Below are 11,049 nucleotides of genomic sequence, written 5' to 3'. Positions count from 1 at the left end.
TTTTCCAATGGATTCCTGTTTCTTCACCAGCCTTAAATGCCTGGTAAACATCACCAAATGGGGCCCCAAACAGTTTACCCACAGTCCCTCTATCACTCCCTCTCTCAGCCTGTCACATATGATTAATGTGGCCTTGCCCTCCATGAGTTGAAGTTAGACCAGGTTGCCCTGTGTCTCATCTTTATATACATTTTTGGAGTATCCCAGGACTCATGACAAGAACACCTGGTTCCAGTAATGAGTGGGGTGCTAATTAGCACATTAATCCTTTGTGGGGGGTATCTGGAGTACACACACATGCTGAGCTCTGTGGTCACCTGAGCTTGAAACGCTGTTGATTTGGATGGAGTTCAGCGCAGTGAATTATGGTAAATCATGAGTCTTTGCATACTTTGTACTACAAATAAGTAGGTGCCAGTGCTGCTCAAAAGTATGTTAATGAAGTGTATTCTATGCTAAAACTAACAGCAGTTTCAAAAAAAAGTAACGTATGAATTCTGCATGAACTAAGTGCATGGGTACTATATGCAAATTGCTACAGCCATTTTACATTTCAAGGTTATTGTTTTCACATTTGTGCCTCATTTCCATGTGCTCAGTGAGAGCAGGGTTTAATAGTAAGGAGAGGAAGAAGGGGGTTGCCAGGGGAAAAAATTGGAGGAGGCAGACAGTAAAAGAACTTCCTGACCCCCCCAAGATCTATTTTCCCTGCTGTAACAGCAGGAGGGGGATGAATTCAAGGCAAGCCTTCAATTATTATAACCTATACCTGGAAAATGATAACAAATTAAAAAATCCATATGTAGAATAGGGGTCATCTTATAATTTAGGTTGTCTTCTATTCAAGTAACTACAGTATATGTTCAGGAGCTATTTCATCTGTAGGGTACCCACCCTATTCAGAGCAGCGACAGGACCTGCTCTGGGAATAGGTCAGGGTTGCATAATGATGGAGGCCAGTATCTATAGGATCTCAGCCTCATTTGAAGAAGTTAGAAAGTGAATAGGGCAGGGAATTTGAAGAAGAACAGATTATATCCTGATTAGACAGTTGAATGCTGTTCTGGAGAACTGGGTTCTATCTCTGCCTAATGTACAGTTCCCGTGTAATGCCAGGCAAGTTATACAAACCAGCATTTTCAGTGTGTGTATGTGTGTTCCTTATTTTCTGAGTGACTGCGCTAAGGCCCTGAAATGCAGAACTGCTGGGCTCTCATAACTAGTTGAAGCTTCCCTCTCAAATATTCCTGATCTCTGAGCTGGGAAAGAGGAGATCAGGGATTCCCATCCCACTTCTTGTACTTGCTGTTTAATTTCCCATCAAATTAATTAGCCTGAATATTAACTAAGGCTGTGAATCTCAAGATTAGAAGTCAAAATCCTTCTTCTCAGGTTGCCATTCTAGCTGAGAGCTGTTGCAAGGTCACTGAAAGCCTGTAATTCAGATCTGTATCATCTAAACCCTAAATTTTATCACTGTTTCTCAGTCACTAAAACCTCTTGTTTTCTTTTTGTCACCAGCATAAACGACAGGGTGAGGGGCCAGGATTATTCATATTGTACTCATGATGAGTAAATTGTCACCTCCACTCTTGGGGGAGCCCTGTTTCCCAGCCCCTGGAGCTTTGCAATCCCAGTTCCTGCCCCATCCTAGCTGGGTGGCAAAGGAAAGCTAGAAAGGGCTGGGAACCAGACTTGGGGGCAACTGCCCCAGTTCTTGGTTTTATGAGAGTTGCAGTTCCTGCCCCTGTCACCCAGGTGGATGGGAACTGGGGCAGGGAGATGGTTGGGGATGGGGGTGAGTCTTCTCCTGGGCTGGTGGACTTCAGCCCTGGGCACATGTCCTTCCCCACTTCCCAGACCTACCCTCTTCCCCCTCCAATACGCTCCTTTAGATTGAACTGGAGGAGTGCATCAGGCAGGGGCTGTTCTTTGGTGTCAGGAACCCTCCTGGGGCTCCAGGAAGATTCCAGCCACAAGAGAATGCCTCCCCACCTGTCCTGCCAATCAACCGATTGGTGGGACGGGGGTGGGCTCCCATTGGGCTCCCTGAGAGCTCTCCCCCAGGTACACTGCCAGGGAGCCAGTGCTCCCCCTTGGACAGAGGGAGGGAAAACAGGATTGTGGTATACTGAGTGACGTCAATACCTAAGAGAAGTGTACAACCATTCATGTTAGTGCAGGAGGGGAGAGATCTTCCTGGTTAGAAGAAGCAGAACTTCCTTGTGGAAGAGGCATTTTTCTTCTGCCAAAAAGCCCTTGAACTGCTGCTGTATACTCCCTTTGTGTGGGGGGGAGAGACTTCACAAATGTGTAATGCCTGTACGTAGCTTAAGTAACAGCGACGAGGATATAATTGTTTGACATTCTAAGAGGGGAAATGTAGTACTGATTGCAGATGGCAGTGCGCCTAGAGTACCTGCCTAGCAACTCCTAAAGAACATTGTTAGCATAGTAAGTATGCATGTGGATGCTGTACTCAGGGGGAGAAGTAAAAATACCCTCTAATGGCTCACCTTGTCTTCCTTTTTGCTCTGAGGAAGTAGATAAGAACAAAAACAGAGTGGAAGTTGGTCTCTTTCAGTAGGAACTAGAAAGGAACCTCCTTGAAGCCCAGAGTGGTTGTTTAGCATGGAGAAAGAGATTGCTTAATGTTACTTACGGTACAAAGTGGGTCAGGACAAGTGATTTGAAAATGCATGTATTTATTTCCAGTCCTTATGTGTAAAGGACCCAAGTAACAGTTTTCTTTGTTGATTCTTTTATGGGCCAATTGGGTGGGGACCTTGTCATTAAGCACAGGACCAGTATTGTTTAGTCTGTTGTTACATATTAATGAACTGTAAAGCTCTTGGACCATGTTAAGTTCTAGACAGGGTTTTTTTCCCCCCTTCCCAGTTGGTTATCTAAAATCCACAAACCCATTAACTATTTTTTATAATAATAATAATAATAATAGGAAAAGGCAAAATGTAAATGTAATATTAAAAACAAATTTAAGTAAATTTATGCTGTGACTTGTGGAACTCATTGTGACAGGATCTCTTAGAGATAACTAGTTCATTAAAAATTAAAAGAGAGGTTGTGCTTGGAGTCCATTGACAGTGAGGCAAAGTGATTAATGTCCAGCTCCTTCTGTACTGTAACTTTTAGTCATATTCTACTCATTTGTGCTTTTGATTTGAGTTCTCATGTCAAGATTTATTTTCTGTGGGACATTGACCCATCTGGGAGGGCTAAATAGGCGTTTCAGCTTTGATGTAAATTGTTATAACCTATGTGGATAGAAGAGGGCATCTTCAGTTATACTAGATGGGAGAAACTTGGAGCTGAATTGCTGAATTGCTGTGAAGTAACATGGTGGGAGACGAGACCTGACTAAACTGGGAGTTTAATCCATCTCTAAAGTATCAGGAGTAGGTCATTGCTGAAATCAGGAAAATAGATCAAATATATATATTTTTTTAATCTATTTCTCTGTGGTCCCAGGTTTTTGCAAAGTAGAAGAAAAGATAATGCTACTGCTGTTATTAGGTCTTAGTTACTTTATTGACTCAACATATAGTTCAATATTCAGGGCAGTTGGGTGCTGTTGTGCTTTGCACTGAAAATGACTGTGGAAATAAGTCTCAGACTGAGTGCCAAAATCTAATAATAATATGCCTTTTTTTTTTTTTTTTTTTTTTTTTTTAGAAATGTGTGTTAATCTCCTTTTGTCTTCCGATTCAGTTTTCTGTATCTAAATTTAAGCTGATCTTGGAGTCTAACACTCCTAGAGTGTGGGACAACCATGAACTCTTGGTAAGATTAATTATATAAGAGTGGTTTAACTAGCAAAGAGTTACTGTTTTATTTATTTTTTTTATTATATCTAGTTTAGGGGTTTTGTCATGTCCTTTGTGTACTCAGACATGTCAATCCATACAGAAAATATTCAAGAATTAAGCAGAGTGGAATGAAATATATCACGAAGTACCTTTCCAGTGTCTTCAAGCAATAGTTTTGAACCTGTACAAAAGTCTCTAGGTAGACCAAAACCCAAGTCTTTTTTAATACCATCAAGAACAGTCCAATTCACTATTACATGACCATCAAAACTAGTTTCTCATAAATATGAATATTGTATACATATGTAATTTAGCATGATACTCTAATTTGTATTAAAGCAAAAAGATGTACTGCAAAAGGACAGAGGTCATTTGAACAGTAAATAGAAGCTGAATTTTGGTCTTTGTTCAAGTGCTACAAAAATCATTTTCAAACAAAGCTCAAGCAGACACAAAACTTGCAGGTTAACAAGTAACTTAGAATCATGTTTAAAATAAAGAGAATTTATTAGTAAAATTGCCATAAATAACTAGATAGAGAAATGCAAAATCAGTAAAGCAGCTCTGATGGCAAAATTTTATTTAGCCTGGAATGTAAATTGTGATCGTTTAAAATAATTATTTCATGTAGCTCTCAACCCTTTTTATGAAATAGATTACATTTTTAAAAATTCTCATACTATCATCTTATCTTCAGTTTCTGTGCAGTATGCTACTGGAGTAGAAAAGCACTTGCAGTGAAGCTGAATCTAAAGTAGAATCCACTATTTGCTGACACAGCTAATAGGAATTGACAGGGTTTTGGCAGTTATTTGTTACTTGATCAGTGGTAGGTGATGCAAAGCATACAGAAGTACCATTCTATCTGTTTCAATCTTTGTTGGTCAAATATATGTACTAGTACAAATGGTTTGTCTTCTACAGTGTAGCGTAAAGCTGTAGAATTGCTATGGTTTGTATGGAGAGAAAAATCATCTGAGCAGTAACCTAACACTTGTTTTCAGAGAAGTATCCATTACTATTGAGGCAGTCTCGTTAACATTCTGTTCAGGTCATTGCAAGTGATCCTTAATAGGCGGTGTTAACCAGAATTTAACTGGCATTATGGACAGGCAGGGGAGAGAATGACGCTTGCCATTCATACTTGTTATATTGTATAACTTAGTCATTAACTTTTTCATCTGTAGTTGTCCCTACTAATATTTAGTACTAGTAATTGCAAACTGTTGACTCCAGAAAGTGCTGTTAGTGACCCTAGTAACATTATTACCCTTGTGCATGACTTCTAGTCTGCCATTCTGCATTAAAGGTGAATAGCAGGGGTATCACTCTTGTCTGGCTGTATAGGCCAGATCAGTGGTGTGGGGCTGGTGTGTGGGCCTGATCAGGTCTGTGGACCTTGTCCTCTCTCTTTTCCCCTTCCCTCAACATACTGAATCTAGAGCCTGGATCCTGGAGCCTCTGGAACGAGTGCCATGTGTGGTACAGATCCCAGATTGGTCAGAGTGGGCATTGCACTGAATGTGGTGCCCATCTCAGCCGAACTGCACCACCCGTGTACCTGCTCAGGTCCTGGACTGGCTGGAGCTGGCACTGTGTGGTGCAGTTTCAGACCAGGTGCCACATGTGGCTTAGTCCAGCTGCAGGTATGTAGCATGGATCCCAGACCAGCTGACTTCACATGGTGTGTCTCTCCCCAGCCCCGATAGTAATATCTCCAGGGATGGTGTGGCACGTGATGTGCCTTGTGTGGGTTTGCTCAGACCCGGGGCAGCACCGAGGACTGGATGGCAGGGCTTTGCAGGGCCATATATTTGATACCCCTGGTGTATAGGTAAGGCACGAAAGGAATTTGGAGGAAAGTGACCAATTGGTAAGCAAAGTGCCATCTGTCTTGCTTTCTGGACCTTTGTGCCATGTATCTAAGCAGTGGTCTAGCCATAGAAATGACAGTCATAAGAAATCCTCTCTTATGGGACTTGGAGTTAAATACTTGTGTATTTGGAATACCAGCACCCCTGGAGAAATGTGTTTTCTCATGGCACACGTTTCTTTCATTTTGGGGCCTTCACTGCTTCTGCTTTTAAAGCAGGCACCTCCGACTGCCAGGGCATCTGGTGCTACCCGGAAAGGGGTTGGCATGCCCCGTGGGCAGTGAGGTGTCAGGCAGGGGTGTGGGGAAGACTGGCCCTGCCTGACACCGCTAGCTTTCCCCCCTTGCCCCTGCCTAATACCCCACACTGCCCATGGGGCCCATTGGCCCCTTCCTGGGTGGCCCCAGGCACCCTGCTGGCCAAAGGAGCCTGCTGAAGGCAGAACTAGCGAGGGGCCCAATTCTGCTTTCAGCAGAGCCTCCCTGCCTGCCCACCCCACAGACAGGGGTAACTCCTGAGCTGCGGGGAGGCCCGATCCTTCCCTCTGCTGCGGCAGTGGCCCTATGGGGCTGGGCTACCAGTGGGCTGTGTGCTGCCTGAGCTTCCAGGGACCCAGTCCAACTTCCCAGGAACCCTTCAGCACACTGCCTCTGCCACAAGCCTGCTGGGCTTCCAGCACCTCACATGCTGAGGTGTGGTGAACTTGCACTATGGATCTACAAAAATCCTACCTTTTTTGTGCAGAAATATGGGGTCAACTTGTACACTGTATCTATCTATAAACTGTAAAGTATGGTACTCAGAATATGGTTTTCCATTTTTTGTGTCCATGTTTCTCTAGGGGTTTTCAGTTACAAGACAAAGTTGTTAGAACATAGTATTACTACATTTTAGATCTTTAGATCACAACCAGTAGTTTTCCCTCATTAGTATTAGCACTGTCCTCCAGGGTGAAGAAGAACAAATAGTGCCTTGAAAATCCATATGCCTCTTTCAGTGCAGGTGCTAGGCAAGCAAGTTAAACGAATGTGTGTCGCTAGCATCTGCTGCACCAAGGCCCACTAGCTGCTTAATGAAAATGTTAAGTGGCTGAAACTAAACATCTGTTGTTCAGGGAGAGAAATGTGGAAGGAATCTTCACATCCTGTCTCATCTCTGTCGGGTTTCATGAGGAAACAGTGTGCCCATTTAACAGAAAAATGGGGAATAGAGGGGTAAGAGTTGTTTGAAAGCATTTAAAAACATTGACTGTACACACTAGACATGTAATTGCAGCCATCCTTTTGTATGCCCGTTTGGGTTTTTTAGGGGCCAGGGGGAAATTTGCAACATCACTATTCATGATTTACGTGTAAACTGCGCCACTGGAATTGAGAGAAATTAATAAAGAAAATGGAACATAGATTTCATAGACATTAGGGCTGGAAGGGACCTTGGAAGATCGAGTCCAGCCCCCTGCCCCAGGGGCAGGAAGTCAGATGGGTTCATACGATCCCAGCAAGATGAGCATCCAGTTTGCTCTTGAAGGTGTTCAGTGTGGGCGCTTGAACCACCTCCAGTGGCAGGCTGTTCCAGACCTTGGGGGCTCGGACAGTAAAGAAATTCTTCCTTATGTCCAGCCTGAAACGGTCTTGTAGTAGTTTATGACCATTCGACCTAGTCGTCATCCCTTGGGGTGCTCTGGTGAACTAACGTTCCCCCAGATACTGGTGGTCACCCCTGATAAACTTGTAGGTGGCCATCAGATCACCCCTGAGCCTGCGCTTTTCCAGGCTAAAGAGCCCCAGGGCTCTCAGCCTGTCATCGTAGGGTCTGCTTCCCTGACCTCTGATCATGCGCGTGGATCAAGAGGGCGCCCCTGAGGGTCACTTTTACGCCAGCGTTTTGGTCGCTTTACTAGCCGCAGCATCGCACTGCAGGCTCATGTTCATCTTGTGGTCAATGGTGACCCCCAAGTCTCTTTCTTGCATAGTGTTGGCCAACATAGCACTGCCGAGCCTATAAGGATGCTGCGGGTTTTTCTTCCCAAGGTGGAGAACCTTGCATTTATCGGCGTTGAACACCATCAGATTCTCGTCCGCCCACTTGCTGAGCCTGTCCAGGTCAGCCTGGATAACCTGCCTGTCTTCTGGTGTGGATGCTTTTCCCCAAAGTTTGGTGTCATCAGCGAGCTTGGCCAGTCCACTTCTGACCCCAGTGTCCACATCATTAATGAAGATGTTGAATAGTATGGGTCCAAGGACAGAGCCTTGGGGGTCACCACTGGTCACAGGACACCACAATGAGTGACTTCCATCAATTACTACCCTCTGGGTCCGACCCCGGAGCCAGTTTTCCAGCCAGTGGATCGTGGAGGACCCAAGGCAACAATTGGCCAGTTTCTCTAAGAGGTGATTATGGGAAACCAGGTCAACCACATATGGTGGCTCAGAGGTTTTACCATATTCTATAAAGCAGTAGAGCTTACTTATGAGATGCATCCTACTTTCCTCCTCTGTACGCAGAATGGAACCAAGAAGATATGTAGAAACAACCAGGCTTTTTGTAGCTTTGTACTTCATGCAAAGAATGTATGCGCAAGTCTAAATCTCTTCTCTTCCCTGCCCCCCCCCCTTTTTTTCCCTTCCTCTTTGTGTCCTTCATTCAGCTGTGCTACACCACAGCAGCCATGCAGGCAAATTTTAACTGTGACATCATTATTATAAATGAAAAGCAAAACACTGCATTGCTGTGGTTTTTCCCTTGCCAGAAAATAAGTAGCAGAATTAAATTGAAGTACTGGTACAGGATATTTTGTAGCTATTCATTTGCAGAATTTTACATCACAGATGGATTAGGAGAGCATGGAGGGAGGGAGGAGAGTGTATATTGTGCAGTGACAGGCCTGCCTTGATAGAGGGTCTCAGGAAAACCTTGTTGTCCATCAGCATAGTGATCCTCATTAGTGCATGCTGAAGCTATTTATTTGCTGTTAGTGTTCATGAAATGAAAGTACGATTGACAGAGCTGATGAGAGGAAGCGGCCAAACAGGGCAATTTAGCTGATGTGCCTGACTGCTGTGTGAAATGTGTGACATGCTTGGCTGGTGATAGCAGCATATACAGATCACTCAAAACTGACTGGTGAGGAGCAAGCATGTGAATCTAAATCAATGTTGTTTTCCCTCCACTGAAATTCAAATTGACATATTCTAAGAGTCTAATGTGACAGTCTGTTATCTAGAATTTAGTTTTGAATTTTAGTCCTCCAGTAAAATGTTGTTATGGCTTGTAATCTGGGGCCCAGCATTGAGTTTAACACAGCTTTTTTGTTGTGATCTGACCCCCAGGCATTTCAGGCATTTGTAGTGAGGTGACCTGTGCAGAAAATTCAGGTGCATTAAACTGAGCCCTGCCATACATCTGAAGATGTGCCCGTTGGGAGCAAATTTGCTTGATGCTTACCTGTGCATTAGATTAGTGTAATGCGCAGTAAAGTTTCTCGCATAGATGCACTTGCATAGATTTAGCTGTTTGTGCATGGTCAAAAAGCAGTCTATTTAGCTTTTTGTTAGTAGGCCTGTCTGTTGTCTTCGTTTTTATATATTTCAATCAAAATAGTGGAGCACAAGTTCTTAAATAAGAGAGGAAAACCTAGTTCCTAAGCTTTCTCCTGATAGCAAAAGTCATTTCCCCCCAAAACAGTTTCTTGTGGAGGCTGTATATTTTACTGCACTCTTATTCCGCAGGAGGATGATGACACTGTACCTTCTGCTCCTGAGCCTCCAAGTCTGCTTTTGCATGAGCGTGGAACAAGTTTTTGTTTTGATTCCAGGTGAGTTTATACCTACCTCTTCATTGTGCTGTTGTGCAGTGGAACAGACAATTTTATATTCCTGGGCTTATCCACTCAAAGGAATGCTGCTAAGTTGCCCAGAATTTTCTGGCAGCATTTGTGTTATGATTATTTATCAGGGAATTACTTATTAGGAAGGCTGTTACCATTCTGGCTCATTTCACTGAATGTGGCAATATTATGGGAACATGAATGAAAAACTGCTTTTTTATTTCTTTTCTTTCCAACCTAATTGTGACCCTGAGTTTACAGCTTTTAAAAAGTGTTGTGTTTGCTAAGAGCAAACATTTATGAGTAGGGGAAGTGGTTTTCCATGAAACTGCTTGGCCATTAAGACGTTCAGTAGCTTTGTATTCCAGATTTGTAACTGGAATTATGTCAAAATGATTCAAGTTTTCTGATGCTGGATGATTTTGAAATGTCAGTGTAGAGCTATTTTAATATACTGAACATTTTGCTAATGACGACAGGTTTAATCAGTGGCAAGTTACCTGGACTTTTAAGGCCTGACCCAACTCCCATATAAATCAATGGCAAACACCCCATTGACTTCAGTGGCAGTGGTATCAGATCTTTTATTTTTGCTTCTGTCAGTTATATTAATGGTTAATTTTCTTCCTTTCCCCGTCCTCCCAAGTTTTGATCTGCACAAGAAGTGTCCACTCTGTGATGTGATGTTTCCACCTAACTATGATCAGAGCAAGTTTGAACAACATGTTGAAAGTCACTGGAAAGTGTGCCCCATGTGCAGTGAGCAGTTTCCTCCGGACTACAATCAGCAAGGCTTTGAGAGGCACGTGCAAACTCACTTTGATTCAAATGTGTTAAATTTTGATTAGAGGAGGCATTTGCGTTTTTCTTTTCTCAACTTAATTGCAAAAAAGACCTAGGGTGGGCAGTCCATGTATAGAACAGGAACATACAGCTTTCATATAACTTAATGCAGATTTCTGCTTAAGTGCTAGTAATGCTCTACTGTGTAATTGGATCCCAGGCATATCTTTGGCTATCAACTGTTACTGGTTTAGACTCTCAATGTAACATTTTAGAAGGAGAAAAAGCCTTTTATGTATCTGTATTTATTCCTGTTCAGTGAAATTTGTAAGGACACAGGGATAACTTGGTTGTGATTTATCCATAGAAAAAGTAGACCCAATTTCTTGATGCTGTACTATTTTACAGGATGAACAGAGGTATCTCTTGACCATGGTAATTGGAGCATGATTAAACATTAAAACATAGAGTATGTAATAAACAGATGTTTCGCATAGTAATCTTGTGTACTATTTCTTTGGATATAGTTAATGCATAAAGTTATGTAATTTACCTAATGGAAATATAGTTTTCTAATCCATTTCTGAAATGTAGTTGCATGTCTTATGAGATTTACATGCTTGTAACAAAAAATAAATGGCAAATACTTTACTTTTACATATAAAAATATTTGTTTTAGGGGATAACCTTCAACTAAGTAATGTTATACTGTAAGACAGTATTTTTATTAATTGAAATA

General features: G+C 42.5%; 1 protein-coding gene across 2 annotated transcripts in view; it reads left to right on the top strand.

Moving 5' to 3' along the window:
• Positions 1 to 10,810, top strand: part of TAX1BP1 (Tax1 binding protein 1) — an 83,871-nt gene extending 73,061 nt beyond the window's left edge. For both annotated transcript variants that reach the window (XM_014521232.2, XM_014521233.2), the window contains 2 exons: positions 9,430 to 9,515; positions 10,174 to 10,810. In XM_014521232.2, the coding sequence (XP_014376718.1) occupies positions 9,430 to 9,515; positions 10,174 to 10,375 (288 nt within the window). In that variant the 3' untranslated portion in view covers positions 10,376 to 10,810. The remainder of the gene's footprint in view (positions 1 to 9,429; positions 9,516 to 10,173) is intronic.
• Positions 10,811 to 11,049: the final 239 nt, after the last annotated feature.

The sequence above is a fragment of the Alligator sinensis genome, unplaced genomic scaffold, assembly GCF_000455745.1.
Source record: "Alligator sinensis unplaced genomic scaffold, ASM45574v1 scaffold29_2, whole genome shotgun sequence".
NCBI lineage: Eukaryota > Metazoa > Chordata > Crocodylia > Alligatoridae > Alligator > Alligator sinensis.
The sequence above is the reverse complement of the archived record's forward strand: the minus strand, read 5'-3'. Positions and strand labels throughout refer to the sequence as shown.